This window comes from Pygoscelis adeliae, unplaced genomic scaffold (genome assembly GCF_000699105.1).
Source record: "Pygoscelis adeliae isolate BGI_AS28 unplaced genomic scaffold, ASM69910v1 Scaffold311, whole genome shotgun sequence".
NCBI classification, from domain to species: Eukaryota; Metazoa; Chordata; class Aves; order Sphenisciformes; family Spheniscidae; genus Pygoscelis; species Pygoscelis adeliae.
The window spans coordinates 92753-111775 of NW_008824118.1; the positions used below are offsets into that span (position 1 = coordinate 92753).

A 19023-nucleotide genomic window follows, 5' to 3' on the forward strand; every position below is an offset into this window, starting at 1 on the left:
AGCAACCGTGCGCTCACCCTCTTTTGGAACAGGACCTTAAGGCCCAAAACTATGTATGGTTCAGAGCAGATTTGCTGACTTGCGTATCTGCAGCCTGGTATCTGGACTACTGGGTTCAATGCTTCTAAAAGCTCAAAACACAGTTAGACAGATTTCCTGACAAGGATATGACAGCCTAAAAAATGATCATAGCACAGGAAACACTTCTTTTTATATGTGTACTAGTCAAATTACTTGTAGTGTACTGATTAAAGTCTAGTTTGTAGCTTACTGTTCCCTTCCTCAGGAAGAAGGGATCAAAAATTTCCATCACATCACCAAAGTTCCTAGCCAAAGTCTCGGTGATATCCACTGCTAAGAAAGTTACAGGTTTAAAAATAATTATTTTCAGAACAAGGAAGTTTTGGAAGATCTACTATAATTCAGATGTTTTTACTTCCCCTATGATCTGGTGTCTATTATTCCAGCTTTTGAACGAATTGGATATTTACATACTTCTACGGCATCTGGTATGTGAAAACTGCAAAAGTAGATAGCTACCTGTCTATTCCCACAGAAAAAAAAGTACACGAAGTAGCTTGCCTTGTCATCAGGAACAGTCAAAAGCAAATTCTACCTTTAATTTTTGAATTCTTACTTTCTTTCAACCAGGATTCATGCTGGCCACCTTACATTTTTTAGTATACTGATCTGTTACAATTAAGATAGCTATATTTACAGAAAAAAAAAGCCATCTGAAGAACTTATATGGAGAGTCTTACACTTAAACAATGGTAGCATGCATGTCCCTAGTTCTGCCTGTGTATTCTTCCCCTTTTCCCTTGCCAAATGCTTTCATTATTTTGCAATCCTTCTGGAGTGCAAGATTTAGCACTTCCTGAAGAAAAACACCCAGAATTAACATGTGTATAGGGCTTCTGTTGGTTTCTGAGAATCAGCTTGCCAGGCAGCTATCCTAGCATGCAGGTGCAACCCAGCTCCACCAGGAACACTTCGGACAGAGTCCAAAGCCGACTAAAAGCATGGATGGTTTTCCACTGACTTCAGTGAACCACACTTTTTCATGCCCACTCCAAAACAAGTGAAGGCAGTGGAAAGATAGCAACTGACCTGAGTTTGCTTCCAAACATGCGTTTTAGCACACACCACAGAATGAACTGCCAGTAAATAAGAAACAGACGATAGGGCTGAGGTTTTGGATTTTTTAATTTATTTTTCAAAAGCAGTACCTGAGAGAAGGACTAGGGAGGCAACTCCACAGCCACGGAGCAACAGTGCTGCCTTAAATTGGCAGAACACTTCTACACGGGCACTTCCTCTACTCCTGCTGGAACAGCAGGCTGATGTTCCAAACAGCTCTGCATGTACTTCAGTGCTGGGCTGACTTAACATGTTGACCAAGTATTATAAGAGCCTTAGCATTTACACAAGCCTCAAGCTGCTGTGCACCAAACTGCTGGACACCTTTTGGCAGTGTTGCTGCAACAGCAGGATTCCTGGATGTAAGAGTGGAGAACCAAGGAGGAAGAGAGCAGAGCTCTTCCTTCAGAACTAACCAACAACTGAGTCATGGCTGTACACAATGCAAGTTCCACCTCAGTCATTGTCCTGCACCCCAAGCACAAAGGGTTGGGAGCACTCCGGGAAAGTGTTAACAACCTTGGCCTGGAGCAGAAAGAGGTTCTAGCTATCCATGTTTGAAAAAAGTAAAATGGCCTTAGAAGCTTTCATCAAAGTCAGAAAGCAGAAGAAAGACATTAAAATAAGCAAAGGGAAGAGTTAAGAGAATTTGTATTAAGTAATGTAAAACACTAAGGCAAAGAGAAAACATGAAGGGGAAGAAAAATAAAACACCCAGAAGTACAGATTACATGTTAAGGAAAAAAAAGGCGTTTTTTTCTTTGAGCAGCCTCGAGGCAGCTGAAGAAAATAAAGCGTGTTCATATATGCAATGCAAGGAAAGAAAATGGACTACTTAGCCCTGACTGATTTAAAACAATCAAACAAACAAAAAAGCCCCCACCAAAAATACTGAGATACATTCTGAAAAGTAATCTCATCCAAAATGAATGGAAGGACTTCACTGTGCAACTCCAAAAGCAAGGTAACAGCATGGGATGATCTGACGTAAAAGGAAGGACACCTACAGTCATGCCAAGAGGCAAAAATTAACAGTAATTGATGTAGTCAAAAATGGAAGAACAGCGGCGATGCTGCAAATGTCAATTTGAGATTTCATGTATCACATGTACCTACAGACTACCTGCACAGGAAGAATAACAAGGCTAGCAAGTAGTGTAATCCCTGCCAGCACCTACGGATCTAAAAGACTGCAGAATCTACCCTCAGTATACAACAAACAGCATTCTCATACCCAAATGCAGAAATGACTAGTTGAAAGGAAAGCAGTAGAAATGACTGTCCACATGATGCCCCATCAACACAGCCATATCTAAGTTACTACTGTGTGCTAGTAATAATACGTAAGTAAGTCTCATAGCGTCTCTGCACAGGGTGAAGAGAGACAGCATTTCCAGAGTGCCTAAAACACTTAAATGCCTGGTAAGTGATGTTGCCACCCTGAAAACTTTATTCAGAGTACAGACACAAAGACTGGCACAATGAGCCTGTCAACAATACTGGAAGTTACTACCTCATCCAAAAGAGCATTCACAGTCTCCACTACAATGCAATGCAATGCAATTGTGAAAATGCAGCTTGATATACATCTGCACACCCTGGGATCATACACTGGGGAAAAATATACAATGAAAACCCACCACAGAAGCAAAATGAAAATCCAAGTTTTCATGGATCCTCTGCAGCATATAACATGTTTCAGATACTTAAAAGAAGAAAAACTTGGGATCTTTTCAGAAGAAAAAAATAACTAAAGATTCTAATCTGGATACATAAATTTACTCAGAAATTAAATGATGTTTTAGTTATTTGTAGGTATTTTCAGAGCGATTGATGAACACATACACAACAGCAAAACACACTAAAACAAGACACCTAAACCAAACAACAATCGACCAGAAATATACCTGGACATGTCTAAGTAAGAGACACTGAGAAGCAGTTCAGAAACCAGAGGAAAAAGTACTTATTAAAGGAAAGAAACCAAACCATTGCTTCATCCTTTTAGGGTGAACAGAACTAGACACATCTAATACAGGCATTTGCATGCCTGCACAATGAGGGATAGGGATGGAAGAGAAACACTGTTCAGGAAAAAGCAACTGTTTGAGTACACTGGAAAGTGAGCTTGTTGCATTTGCAAACTACTAATAATTGAATAGCTCAATGACCAGAAGGAGACAGTGGGAGATAAAAATGAAGACATCATGCTTTCCTGGTACATCCACACAGAAACATCAACCAAAGTCAAAAGAGATCAGCATTTGTATGACAAATGAAACTGGGGAAGGGGATGTTTGGCTCCTGAGATAAGAAAAAAACAAAGAGAATGTATAAATAACAAAAAATGCTTAAAAATGCTTCTGGGGGAAAAAAGGGAATGTAGAAACAACACAGGCCTAGGACGTATGGATCTGTGAGAGAGAGTCCTAAAGAGACCAAAAGGAAAATATTTGGAATGCTATTTAATTTTCTCTGAATTCATTCACATAAAGAGATTTCTATGAAGAATGACAGAAAAATTCCAAGGAATTAAGAAAAGCAGCAGACAAATGGTTTGCTCTGGATAGAAACATATTTGTGAAACGAAATCAAGATGCAATACTATACCAAAAAATACCAACAAACACAAAATATATGGCCAAAGCATGGAGGATTGAACTAATAATAATTATTCTTTTAAAAGGCATAAGGTAAGGCTAAGAGTGGAACTTATGAGATTTAGGAACATAATCCCTTCCGAAATTCAATGGGACTCAAAATTACCAGCTTACTGAGTGGTAGGATAGCATATAGTCATGAATCGCAACAGCTTGAAAAGTGGGAAGGTGGCAAAGCAGGGTGTCGTATAAAGATTGTCAAGACTACACACATTTGTTCACTTTATGCCATGCAGCACTGACCTGGAAGGAAGAATATGTGGGAGGGTGAAATGTTCTGGCAATAAATTAAGCTGAGGGGAGGGGAAGATAGAAGAGACTAAGATTCAGAGGGATGCAACAAAACATTCATAAAGCAGCTTAGGTAACCATACAGTACAAGGAATTTTTATTCATTACATGTTTGAAAACAGAATATGAACCTACTCCTCTACGTAAATTCTGATTTCTACTAAAGAACCTTTACATTGCTAGGATGTTGTGAATGAGATGTAACGGAAACAAACTTTGTGTCCTTGTTTGCATACTCCGAAAGACAAGAGTAATCATGGAGGAAAGAAAATAAAGCCCTGGAATAAAATTGCCATTTAAAGGATTTACACAAAAAAAAAAACCCCAACCAAAACCCCAAAACCTTGTTGGAGGAATTCATTTCAGCATTAGCTGTAAAGGCCACTTTTTGGATCATTTTGGACCAGTTTTTGTGAAAAAGATATTACATACATGTTTAAGGCTCAGAAGAGGGCAACCAGAAAGATACATGGACTATGCAATCGTGTTTATTCAAAAGAGATGAGAAACTATATCCATGTTTGTGCTGCCACTGGTTTTTACTGGGTGAACAGTTCAAACTGTTGGTCATGTTTCAACCCTATATTCTTATCATGTTAGTCAAGGAATAAAATTCCTTTGTCTAAATAGAGGCTGGCACCTAAAACCAAGACTTCTGCTACATGTCAAACATTGGGATCTCTATGTGCTTACCTATTTCCATAAAATGCATGAAATAAAAAGTTGCCTAGCTATTCCTTATTCTGATGAGCTAAACTCAAACCTCATAAATGGAAGTGCACTTACAGAAGAGAGGAACACAAACAGATCTGGAAATAGCTTTCACAAGATGCTGATTTAACCAATCTGCCAAAAGGACTTAGTGGCAACAGGTTCTTTCCTGAATTTATGAAGATTTCCTACTTCGATGATTCTTCACTCAGACAATAATCTACCAAGCAATTTTTTTTTTTGGCACTGGTAACCGAACCATTCTCATGCTATTATGCTCTTATGATTTCCTTCTCATTTTTAAGAGCAATTCATCAGATATTTTTCAGGAGCGCTCCACATTTCCTTCTCTATTGCTCTGGACCTTTAAGTATTTGTATTAATACAAACACACAGCCACAAACACACATGCTGCTGTCACCTAAATGCTCACTTGCCTCTAAGCTTGAAATGAAGAGGGGGAAGAAATCCAGCTTTATCAAGTACTACATTTTTGCATTCTGCTTTAAAACTGGCCCTAAAATTACAGTGACAATATATGGGTACTGAGGATCCATTCTAATCATAGAGCTCAGGAACTTGTAATTTGTTCTGGAGATCTCCAGCATACACCTTGACATTATTATTATTATTATTATTATTATTATTATTATTATTATTATTGCTAACAGAAAGGCCTCCAGAAAGGCCTCATCTCTACCACCAGCTCTGAGCTCAGATCACTTCGGGTAGTATTTTCAAGCATTGGTACCAAAATGTAGTAAGAATGTCCCTTAAAGAAGAAATAAAAGCAGCTACTTAAACATCAAACTTCGGGCCGTCAACTAGGATGATGACATATGTCCATTTCAACAGAGCTAAAATGAGCAAAGGAGTCTTACCTCTCCAACAAGCACCAAATCCCTCTAGCAGGTTTTAGATCAATAGAAAGTAACTGGAGTCTCAGGGGACAGGGAGAATATCAGTTAGCTTACACAAGAAGGCTACTAACATGTGGGAACGACAGCCTGCAGAAATGCTCTCTTGCATAGCATTGGTCAAGTCATACCACATATTCCTTCACAGCAATAGCATCCTTTTTACTCTGTATAGAGTGATCACAAATTCCAGGGACAGCAGTAGTACGTGACAGCTAAGAGAGCATCACCTACCAGTTCATCCCCTATCCTGAACATAAAAATCAGAGCCAAAAGAAAGCAAAACCCTCAGGAAAAAAAACAACAGGAATCTAGATATGCTTCTTTCTTTCCCCCATGGGTGCAATCAGGTCATTTCTGTCTGCCCAGAAGGAATCCAGAAGATGTTTCTTCCTTCATTTATTACTTGATCCACCCAACCAACTTATTCTGTCTTCTCTCTACCCTAGGCAAGTCTTTCAGTATTACATTGTCCTGGTTTCGGCAGGGATAGAGTTAATTTCTTTCCCAGTAGCTGGTGCAATGCTGTGTTTTGGATTTAGGATGAGAACAAAGTTGATAACGCACCGATGTTTTAGTTGTTGCTAGGTAATGCTTACACTAGCCAAGGACTTTCTAGTTTTCCATGTTCTACCAACTGAGAAGGCTGGAGGTGCACAAGGAGCTGGGAGGGGGCACAGCCAAACTGGCCCAAGGGACATTCCATACCATGTGACGTCATGCTCAGTACATAAACTGGGGGAAGCTGGCCCGGGGGGCCACTGCTTGGGGACTGGCTGGGCATCGGTCGGCAGGTGGTGAGCAATTGTACTGTGCATCACTTGCTTTGTGTATTATTATTATTATCATATTATTATAATTTTATTTCAATTATTAAACTGTTTTTATCTCAACCCACGAGTTTTTCTCACTTGTGCTCTTCCAATTCTCTCCCCCATCCCACCGGGTTGGGGGGACTGAGCAAGCGGCTGCGTGGTGCTTAGCTGCCGACTGAGGTTAAACCACGACACATATCAATCCCATCGCAGCAGGCTGGCCAAATCCATACAAAGACTGACAGCAACCTTCTCCCAGCTGCATGAGTTCCTGTGTCCATCCTGTTGAATATCAATTTTGCCTTTACCCATTCAGTTCAAACACAAAAAGCTCAGGACCAGAAAAGAACACAATGAACAGCAAGCTGACACCCCCCTGACCACAGCCAACGACAGAATAAATGTCTCCCTCTGTTCCACCAGCCACAAAACTGTTCTCAACATGCTGCAGGAAAAGGCCAAAAGCCAAACAACTATACACCAGTGGAAGAGAGCTGCAGAGAACAAGGTCATCCCCAGTGCCCTAGGTCCTTGAAACAGTGAAGAGTTTGTTCAATAAACTTGGAGGTAAACAAGCCCTGCATTTGTTCCACCAATCCCTGCCAATCTGATGCAGGAGAAAAGTTCCCACCTGATCTAACATCTGATAACTACTTTAACACTGACCACAAGAAGTAAGACACACCAACAAGTACTGGAGAGTTTTAACAAGAAATGGCAGGCAGTGTGGCCACTGGCAGCACCTCTGGGAAGGAAAGATAGGCAAAGTCTGAGGAGAACGCAGAAACTTGCTCTAGGTTAGAGAAAGAAGGAACACAGCTGGGGAAAAAAAAATAGCCCGCAAGGAAGAATGGTTGATCTGACACTTCAGAGTGAGCATGCAGCATCACTCCTATGGGGCACAAAAGCAGGGAAACAGGCAGAACAAGTAGACAGCTCTTTGCAGCCCGACTGTAACTACAAAAGCAGAGGCATCTTCTTTTCTGCAGTATGCAGATCACCATCTAGCATCCTTAACATGGATGCTATCCTTCCAACTCACCTTGCAATTGAAGCGATTGGGTATTGAAGCGTTGCCTGAATTTGCCCTGTAATCACTACTGTCTCTCTGCCCCCCCAGTCAAACAACAGTCAAATAAAAAGGTCTCAAGCTTCAAGAGTGGGCTCCAAACCCCTCCCCCCGGAAAAAACCAAACCCCAAACTATATACAAAGAAAAGGCTTTTCTGCTTTAATACAAGGTTTCCGGGCTGTGAGGACTCTGACCATTGTGGTCTTCTCCAAACAGCAGCAGCCATAAAACACTAAGACACAGTAAGAGCAATGAGAGAGAAACAGCACCAAAGGTGAAGAGGACGGTCTTAGGAGCTTTCTGCCCTGACTGGAAGGTTAGAAAAATATCCCTTATCACGAGCAACAGTGCACGCGAATAGAAATAAACAAGTCAGCCACAAACTATGGTACGGATTAAAAAAAAAAAAAAATCAGGGGTAGTATGTCTGAGAATATGGAAAGCTTGCCTTTCTTCTGAAAGGTTGAAGGAAGAGGGAGCTGTGTGGCCGAGTGGATCACTGTAATAATCCTGTCTCATTGGCACCATCTGAGAGAATTTTGTTGATAAGGCTCCTTGCTTCCCACTGTTCTCCTCTCGTTCTGGTAGTACATGAAATTGCTTTAGCAAACCTGCTAAAGGCCCTCAGCACCCCTCAGGATTTCATCTGTCAAGCGGCACAGAAGACGCATCTCCTGATTATGCATTATCCACTTTGAAAGTGTACAAAAATGGGAAGGGATTTACAGTTCTTAAACATCAGTCCCAGAAACAGGACTTAGTCAAGCAGTTTTGTACCCAGCCTAGCTCTGGCAAAGCAAGCAGCTGTATTTATATTTCAGTCTCCAGATGAGGCAAAGTTCTTTTCCACTGGCAAAGGCTAAAGTTCAGAAAAAGTGGTAACAGAGCACTGGGTGTTTCACTTCACGGTTTTCAACGCATTTGCTGCTGCAAGTCATTAAATTTAATGAAGATGTTGACATACCATGTACTGGGAAACGCAAAAAATCTTCTAGTTCTGACCCTGCATGTGTTTTGTGCTGTGTGCTGCTATTAATGATAGATCCCGTTTGGTTTTCACAACAGTGAAAATCATGATTATTGAGCTTCAAGGGCACACACTGCTGTTTTCTATATTTCAAGAACTTGTTACCACTAAAAAGGAATGATCTTGTACAATAGCAGCATGACTGAGAAGACATTAGAAGCCACATCCAGGTCTGTCTAGTATATCACTTGCACTTTATTGTTTTATTTTGACAATTCAATATTCTTAATCCGTAAAATTAAAAAACTATTATTTTGAATTACTGCACACAGTCATGATACAAACAAATTTATGAGGCTCCAAATCTGCCAGCCATATGAATAAAGAGTAGTACTTCGCTCTACAACGCAGTTAGCCAAAGGGGTTACTTTCACAAAACAAAGAGCTACTCAAAAAAGCAGTAATACTAGCCAGGGCAATTTAGGGCAAGTATTTTACATGCTCCCAAGAAGCTTTTGCTGAAGGTGAAGTCATAACATGAAACCGTTTATCAATCTATTGAGTCATTCTGCTTTATGGGCTTTATGACAATACGTTGCACTCATTGATTTCTCCAGTTCATAAGAGGAAGGCAGTCCACCACCTCCACAGCTCTTGAATACAAGCAAACATGCATAACACCAGTGCTTACACAAGCAGCGTCTGTTGCCGTGTGCTTTCTCCTTAGCTGATGATCACTTTGCAGATAACACCTGTTGCTATTTTTCCTATTCTGTTTTCTAGTGTTCAGTCACACAATTTTTGTATCTCTGCCTTGCTTCCAACTCTTACTTTTTGAAAGAGACAAGCAGTCTTCTAATGTTATGCCTTGACAATGCAGATTGTGGGATTTCATTGCCTTGCACTCAAGTCAACAGGAACAGAGCTGACCCTGCACGGTGCAACACTGGAAACCCTTATCTGTGACACATATTGCCCCACAGGATGACAGTATCATCAATAAATCCATACAACCCTTCTGGGCAGAGATTAACATGAATATAAGGTCTGATTCTTACGAAGACTGTGAAAGAACACGGAAACAGATCTTGTTAGGGGATTCACACAATCCTCCTAGCAGTTTGTAATATTTCAATTTACACTGAATTTTTACTCTGTAAGTTCTCAAAAGTGTTAAGCCACATTTCAGTGTAAAGGGCAACTAAAAGGCAAACCACACAAATGCAAATAAATAGTCAAACACCACCATTTCTTTCTTGCAAGAGGAAAAATACCTGTAAACTATTGGGAGAGCAAAAGAACATTTTACCACAATGGCAACCTTATCATTTCAACAAGAGTTGGACGCCCCAAACCATTCAGTGCCCCTATGCCATGCAAAACAGAAAAGTTGCACTGATGATCAACATTTGCTGGGTTTTTTGTGGCTGTTTGTAAGAAAAACACCCCCAAACCAAAACAACATCACTCCACCCCCACAAAAAAACCTGAGTGCTTTACCTCTAGTTAGATTAGGATACAATGAAAACAGGTTCCCTACATATCCAAATATCGCCCAACACGCAGAGAGAGGTAGGATACAAACAGCAGCATCTTCCAATGATGTCTCTGTAAGAAAGCCTTCTCTGCTGACTCACTGAGACTGACACAATCACCTTCTTACACTACTGCCCTGAAAGAGGCATACAAGCACTAAAGTGGTTGTTACGCTTTCTAATGACAATGTAGTTCAGGGATGGGCCTATCTAAAATGTTCAGCACCTACTCCACTTTAACTTCACTTCCATTAAAAGTATATCAAGGACCGAAAAATACAGTTGAACACTTCAGATATGCTTGCTGCTACCAACACAGAACTAAAACAGTTGAGTCACAGAAATTTAAGTATATTCGCATCTTTTAATGAATGGATCAATCTAAAAGAAAAAAAGGAATGTTCTAAGTAAGGCCCCTCAGGGAACAATTTCTGCAGGAAAAAAAAATCATCAGCAGAAGTTCCACTGGGCTGTTGTCCCAGAACAGTTCTATTCAGACACGCACTCTGCTATTACAATTCAGTACCCTTTTCCCTTTTCTCCATTTTTACAGGGCTCAACAATTGGCAAGACAAGTTCCGCTAGCTCCTCAATCTCCCAAATCATCCTGCTCTAGTTCCTATTCCAACCACAATATTCATCCACAGACAACCATCCCTTCCTGCAACCATTTCAATTATACTAGCCTGCTGCATACCTACCAACCTACAAAACAAGTTCATAACAACATGAGGCAACCTTTTGTCTGCCTTTCACCCCAGCCCTGATTCAATTTTGCATCCCCAGTGAATTAACTTGATCACAGCCCACACTGCAGGTTATTTACGCACACTAACACAGGCAAAACCCAACTATGCTACACCATGTGAGCCCCACTTAATATTGGCTCCAGCTGGACATAATAGTGCCTGTCACACAGATCTGCATTTCCTATTACTGGGACCAGTCTTTTATCTAGTCCTACACATCACCTGCAACTTGCAGGCCTAGGCCAGAGAGACATTGATTTATTCCCTTCTAAAAACCAAAAATAAATGATGTCATAAGAGCAGCCATCATTAACTTGATCTGCAGCCAACTTCCTAATGTAAAAAAATTACTTAAAACAGCTTATTCCTTCCTCAAGCAATGCTGAAAATGTTAACACGATTATTATAACACCTGTACTCATATGACTGGCTCCCCAGTGGGTGACTTCTATTATTGTCAAAGTGACTTAACCATTAACCCTGTTTAAAAATTATCAAGCTAATTGGGACAATTTCTGCCTTGGTTTCAGGCTGCAGTACAGATCTAAGTAACAGAGTCAACCACATGAAATGCTTTTGTTAACAGAGTCATCTTTTTATGAATTTTTAGGAAGAGTTCCTAAAGGCTGTAAAATTACCTTCTACAGAGATCTGCACTCAAATTTTAACTTCACTAATCATGACTTTGAGCTCCTGGGATAAGCAAAAAAAGGAGTAAATGAACCATCCTTCCCAAATTCAAATATTGTCCTGCTGTATCTCTCAACACACCATTGCTACCAAAAGATTGCTAACACACAGGAAAGGCTAGGACAGCCACTGAAAATTATTCTCCACTTCTTAGTCAGTAACGGAACATTTCTTTTTAAAAAGCAATAAAAAAGCAGTAGAATACATCACAAGATGTACTCTGCTTGTTGGAGTAGTTTAAGCTAGCATTAGCAAAAATAAAAGCTCAGTTAGTAAGTCTTCATTGCAGTGTTCCAGACAACCCTTTGACAAAAGGTAGTCTGAGAGCAGCTGGTCAAAATCTTTTGATAAAATTGCGATTCTGACCCCAGAAGTGACTTGCTGAACCACAAAAATATTATTCACGTCTCTCTTTTTCTTCAACAAAGTATTTCTATGCTGATTACTTTTTTCTTTCAATTTCTTTCTGCCATTTTCTGAACTTATTTCTTATCTTTCACGCTTTCTCATTTCACACTTTTTTCTGGTGAGAAAGGAAAAAAGGGAAGATGGGAGACCAAAACCGCTACAAAATTATTACCGATAATATTTACCTCCCATCCTTATTTCACCAGTAACCCAAGTAAAACAGCACCAACAAAAAAACCTAAGACCCTCTCAAACTTCTGGAAAAAAGGTATTTTTTTCCCCGCTTCTAATACGCCCTCCATCCATCCCAGTTCCTTGAACATCTGCAGGTCTGAACCTTTTATTTATAGTCACCTACATTCTCCTCCTATGTCAATGCAACTCACCCAGGAATTAAGATTTTTTTCCCAAAGACCAGCTCTTTTCTTAATTGGCAGGAAGTGACACCCAAAACATGCCTCGTAAGCTACCACTTAAAAAGCCTTAACACTTGCTGTGATACCACACAACACCTCTTCTGTGAATATGCATTTTCTCTGTTAACAGCATCCCTTCCTCTGCTGCTTTCCAAATATCATCTGCATACTCCTCCAGCACAAGGGAATTAACAGATTTCAAAGAAAGCATGGAAAAGAAAACGGTTCTCAGATTCTCCTTCCTGCAGATGCAGCTTAATATCTGAAGGTACTTTTGGTGTCCTCTGTAGCAAGGACAAGAATAATAATTACTTTACTATCATTACAGGTTCACATTTTAAGCTTAATCATGTGGTTTCACTGAAGTGCTCTACTAACAAGATAAAGGGGTGTTTTTCAGGAGCATGGATGGAATTAGATGATCCCTTTCCCACTGGCTATCAACAGAAGCTCTGCCTTTGAAAGTTTTCTACCATTTAAATGTCTGCTAAGAAGTAAAGCCAGCACTGACATATTCCAAAGTCAACTGGTGACAGGACAAGTTAATGTAGTATGAACTGGTGAGGATCTAAAGCAGGTCACTTCCTACAACACCACATTTACTCTTGGTTTTGATGCAACTTCTGTTTTTTCTTAACAATCAAATGAAGCTGCTTTTTGGGCAAGCTGCCTGCTGTAATGTTTTTTGTAAGACAAGTATTAAGTGGCACCTTAGACAATTAAATTCTTGCTCTGAGGCACCTCTTACCATTAGAGTCCTCCACTTCTTCAGCATGTGGTTCTTGGAGGTGTGGTGGGCGTGTGAGGCTGCAAGGTTGACAATGCGGGGTCTTGGTAGTGTCAGTGCTTTCCCATGCACTTTCAAGGAGTGCTCTTTCAGCTGGCTGATTGTCATGGTGGAAAATGAGCAGGAGGAACATTTGTAGGCATGTTCACCTGGGTGAGCGAAATACAGGCAAGTCATCAGCTCACAAAAGAAACAAAATGGGGCCCCCATACTTCTCTTACTAACTTGGCAGTAAAATTCCCATGGACTCTTCAGCGAGAGACTGATCCCAAAGAGAACAAGCTATGCACGTCTCCTTGTTGGAGCAGTCTGGAGTCTGTGGGTACAGACACCTGCTTTGGACCAAAGTATCGCTTTCTGACAACTGCAGATTCTTGTAAAGTGACCGATGCCAAAAAACAGAGACCAGACTCTTAGCATGCCTGTGTTGCATGGTATGAGAAGAAAACAGACTCTGGGATGAAAATGGAGTCACTTAGCTATAGCACTTCCAAATTTCTTTGGGAGCACAGCAACTAGAGAGGGTGAAGTCATCTGTTTCTGCATGCAGCACATCCAGTGTCTTTATTAATGAAGCAAGAAGGACACTACAAAATGCTAACAAAGGTCCCTCCAAAAAAAAAACGGGGGGGGGGGGAATTTACATTTGGGGAAGGTCGCATTTTCCTTATGAAAAATCTGCCATTAGGCATGAGTAATCTCCACAGAACTGGTAACCAATTCAAGGTTGGTTTACTACAAGAAGTCAACATGGCAGTACCAAGAACAGTGCATATCTATAAGGCTAGGTGAAAGCGTTAAATGAAAAAGCACTAAAAAGAAGTGAAAGAACAGAAGTAATGAACAGTAGTGAATTTAATTTAGAATACATTCCAAGCCACAGAGACAGCAAACAAGGGGAAACAAATCCTGAGACAAGATTTGTTTTGCATTAAGCATGGAGGCAATTGGAACACAAAGTGAAACTGTCCCAACACAAACAATGTGATATTATACAGGTGCCAAGTTATTGTTTTGGAAGTGCCACTTCCATGTAAAAGAGTAACACTGGCCACATATGAGTTGTACATAAAGTGCCAAAACTAATATAGGAGTGGAATATTCATGAACAGTAAGAGAAGAAGTAGAGTTCTGGTAATGAACGAAGCAGTACGTGTTTTCCATCTCTCAACAAATTTAGCAAACCAGGTTCTCAAACAGCATTGTTTCCAACACCAGAAGTAAGTGAACCAAAAAGGGAATGTGAAAACACACGTATTACAGCAAGTCAGAGTAAGCACACCCGAAAAGATTAGCAACCACCCTACGTAAAAATAACTCCCACCCCTCTCTTCCATAAAAACTATGCTAATCATAAGGACAAAATACAAACTCTTAAAAAGCCTCTTTTGGTACATCTGAAAAAGAACAGATCACTTAGAGTCTGAAATGGTGAAACAAGAAATTGTCCCACATATTTTTTCAAATGGCACTCCTCACCTGCTTATTGTATCAGTTATATATTACCTTTGTACAGATAGAAAGAAAACATTTTTTGTATAGCACGTACAAGTTGCTCAATGGAACAGGATAATATAAGGACAAAAGAAACTCCAAGGTGTAAGATACCAGTGAGATACAGATATAGACCTTCATGGTTTGTCAGTATAAGAGATTCCTGGATGACAGTAGGCACCAATGAACTGTTAACTTAAAAGCACCACAAGACATTAAAGCAAATAGAGGACGATTACATATTAAGCAGTCTAGATAAAACTAATAAATACACCCACTATTCAGCCATAACAGTTCAGGTGGACATCAGCATGAAAAGATGTGTTTGATTGCAGAGGAAAGGCTACAATTTGGCTTAACAGAAGCCTTCTGAACTTTTTTGACTGCTAGTTTTGCATTTCATAAAATGATTATATTAATACACATACAAATAAATAAATCTAAACATTTATGGAGTGGGTCTCAACACCCAATATGTACTCAAAGCATTATGTTCCAGATTACATAGAAACTGAGCAGGGCCAATCTATCTTACAATCATCCATTTGTGCATTCAGCACATCCGGTGTCATTTCTAATGAAGCAAGGACACTAGGAAAATGCTAACAACGGCTCCTCAAAAAATATAAGCAAAAAAAAAGAACAGGTGAAAAAGTTCAGAGGAAAACAACAGACAGCCCATATAAAGATACTGTAAACTGTTCTGCTCAATGCCAAAGGAGATGGCACATACTCGATGAAAAACAAATGCCAGAAACACTGACTGGTACCAGCTGTTAGGCAAGAATGCATTTTATAGTCCACTGAATTTTCACGCATCCCCAGAAAATGAGGGAGAGAGGCAGACTGAGTAAGACCTCAGGATTCAGGATTTTACTGAATTTTAAAGATCTCAAGGAGACTTCAGAACAATTCAGGGGGATTGAAGTTTCCACTTCTAAATAAACTGATGAGTTGATTGACAAGAGAGAAAAAAATGGTAACAAAAGAGAGGTTCAGAGAACCACTGTGTTATTGAAAAACTGGGGAGTCTGAGGAAAAGTCTTCATAACGTTTATTCAGTAGTACAGGTTTCTGAAGAATTGACTCAAAACACAACAAAGCAAAGCTCTGACTGAAAAACATACAAGCAATTTTTTTGTGATGTGAATATTTATTTGGTAGAAATGGACTGAGGCAAAAACAGGTCATAAGCCTTTAGAAACCCTATTACACAAGTCATTGTGCAAGCACTATCTAGGCAACCATGAAATTGTGTTCTTGTACGATGCAAAACATGGTCCTTCAAGGAGTGTCCACTAACCAAGTTCAAGAGCATGAATTCATAATAAGTAAATCAATGACTTACATGAAGAGGAGTGTGAAGTAAGTATTAGTTGCATGCTAACTTTGGCTCTAAAAATCTGACAGGTTCAAACAAGGTACCACAACGTAGCCCAACAGTACAATAGCATAAAGAAAACATTATTTTACGGTTGGCGAAAATAAAGAACCATGTCACCTCCGTACAGGATGTGGGACTCTGTAAACTGGAACTGCCGCATACAGTTGGATTTCCTAGAAAGGACAGAACGCCATGGTCCCATACAACAGGAGGTTGGCAAAAATTAAGCTAATCCACAATATCCATCCAAGTACAGAAAAGGGTCCTGGCACAAGCTCTGTGAAATCCAAAATCGATAAAGGAAACAAAGTACAAGTGACCATCAATCCCTCCTACATTTTTGTAAATGAAAAGTGCCTTTGGATCAACGGTGACAATTACCTTTTTTTTTTTTAAATCAGCAGACATCTTTAAATTCCTCCTGCCTTTTCTCCCCATTTTCCCATCTTCCTCCTCCACCCCAACCCGAGTATATGGCATAGTGTAAACAAATAATAAAGAAAGGAACATACTTCTAGCCCTTTTGTCATCTGTTCCAGGAGTTTCTTCTTTCAAGTTTTTAAGACCTGGGCTAGTTTGTTGTTTTTCAGATTGGTCAATATTTTGTTATTTGCATCAAAGTGTATGTTTGGACTGTGGTTTGAGGGTTGGTTTTTTTGTCCTTTTAACCACAAAGATACAACTGTAACCAATGGAGCCAGTGGTTTTTGACTCCAATCTTCTGATAACCTTTCAGTGCATGATGCATGATGGTGCCAAGAGTCTAGGGCCAAGGGATAAAGATGAGGACATTCTGGGTCTTGCACTTTTTAATAATTAAAGGTGCAAGACTTTGAGGTGACGTATCCTGTATGACACATGACCTTCCCAATTCCTGTTCATCAGAAGCATGTCTGCTTGCTTGCTTGTATGGATTCCATACTGCAGTACAAGAGATTTGCAAGACAAATTTCCATGTACGATAATGGAATCATGCCATTCTCCTGCACACAGACCTGACTCCCAAAGTTTGCAGTGTTTGGTTTTAACATGAAAGCCAGCATAAGACTCAACCAAAACCAAGATGCAATCCACAATCCTTTTCCCAGAGTCACCTAAAACACAAACATAAATACAAGCATAGTGGAGCAAAGCTCACTACCAATCTGTTAAAACACCAGTGGTAGAAGTGGACTGATTAAATTCGCTTGGAAACAAGCAGAAATAATAAGAAAAAAAATCATTCACATAAGAGAAACTAGAAGAAAAGGAAGAAGTTCTTGAAGTAGTCAGCCCTGTTTTAAATTCCTGTCCTTCCAAAAACATTATCCAGACTCCCACTGATTCCAACAGGTGCGTAGACTGGCCAATCCTGACTTGCCTTTGAAAATCTTACCCAAATTTGATGACAAAACACGTGGTTCAAACCAGCATCTCTGATCAGCAACAAGAATACACGGGCCATTTCAGCTGCTGCACCGCAAAACTGAGAGAGAAAACTTACCAGCATGAGCCTTGAGTATATGGGTTTTCAGGCGACTGTTATAAGAGGACTTGAATGGGCACAATTTGCAACGGAATGGCTTATGGTGTCCGTGATGGGTCTGCATGTGACGATCCAGACTTGAAAAGAGAAAGACAGAAAAGGGAAACACAAAAGAGTAAATCATTTCAACTATTCCTTCAGATGCAAAGCAAAACACTTAACAGCAATAAAAAATTATATAAGAGGCAGACCAGGCTCAACTATCCTTTCTCATACTCTCTCTTAAAATTCAATAGGTTTGCTTACAAATAAAGTAGAATCTAATCTGAGGAAAAGGAGCAGAGCTGACACCAATTCTGTTATGCAGAAAGCAAGCCACTTAAATAAACTTACAGGGCAAGATTAGTATAAATTAAATTATACCTGATCCAGACTTAAAGAACCAGTTGAAGAAACAGGAAACAGACAAGAACAGTAAAATTATCATTACATAATTTTTCTCCTGGCAAACATTTTCGTGAAAATATGCTGCCTTTTATGCTGTTGATGAAGAGCGTGGGGGGGAAGTATTTTTGACCAGCTTTACTGAGGAAGCCTTCTTTTGGTTACAGCAGCAAAAGCAGGTTAGAGATCCTGCTCTGGGGAGGGTACCAGCAGGCTGCAGTTGGTGAGTTCCAGGATTAAAAGGCAGTAGAGTTTCAGAAGTAACAGTGTGGGAGATTCTGCATGAAGCTCAACAAGAGAAGAAGGGGTGGCAAAGACCAGCCTCTACTTTCTTCAGGGAAACTGGAAGCTACTTACAGCCCAAATACTGAGGGCTGATCAGAACCTGCTCTCTCTCCACAGTTCGTCATAACAGCTCCGTAAAGTTTGGAAGGGAAAAAATGATGTTTTCCACATTTTCTAACAGAAGATCAAATTCATTCTATCTGAGTGAGTCCTGCAGAGCTCTGCAATTCCTACACTGTGGCTGACAGCCATGAATTCATAGTCTCCAGGTGGCAGGCAGGTAGTTTCAGCTCAGGTTGTAAACGTTTCCAGTACAGCCTCTTCTTTGGACACATTCATGCTTCGTGATCTAGTGTTAGTTTCAGTCATCTTATGCACGGTGATGGAACAACAACAGGGTAGATACAGCACACTGGAGGCGTGGCAATTTGCCAAAACTACCCCCCACCTGCCACCTTAAATCTAGATGTATTTCAGCATATTACCTTTTACTTTTCCTTAGTTGTCCTGTTCTGTTTTTACTGAATATCAACACGTAGATCAAGTGGCAGTTGTTCCAGCCCTCTCACACTACACAAGATTGTCACGGGATCTTTAGTCCCACACTGAAAAGAGCTTGAGCCAGAAAATCCCTGTTTACGAGAGCTAACACTGAAGTCTGTGTATTCAAACATCTGATGACAGCAAAAAAAATAAAAAATGAACCCATGTCTCTTCTCAGGGCTACTTCATGCAAATACAATTTAACAGAAATCTGGGATGGAGTTTGTGACAAGATAAAATGTACAGCTTTT

At 40.1% G+C, this 19023-nt stretch overlaps 1 protein-coding gene across 1 annotated transcript in view; it reads right to left on the reverse strand.

The window, feature by feature from the left end:
- ZNF462 (zinc finger protein 462) overlaps window positions 1-19023 on the reverse strand; it is a 49451-nt gene that overhangs the window by 19393 nt on the left and 11035 nt on the right. The window contains 3 exon segments of the mRNA XM_009334310.1: window positions 13119-13145; window positions 13148-13306; window positions 17519-17637. Coding sequence (XP_009332585.1) covers window positions 13119-13145; window positions 13148-13306; window positions 17519-17637 — 305 coding nt within the window.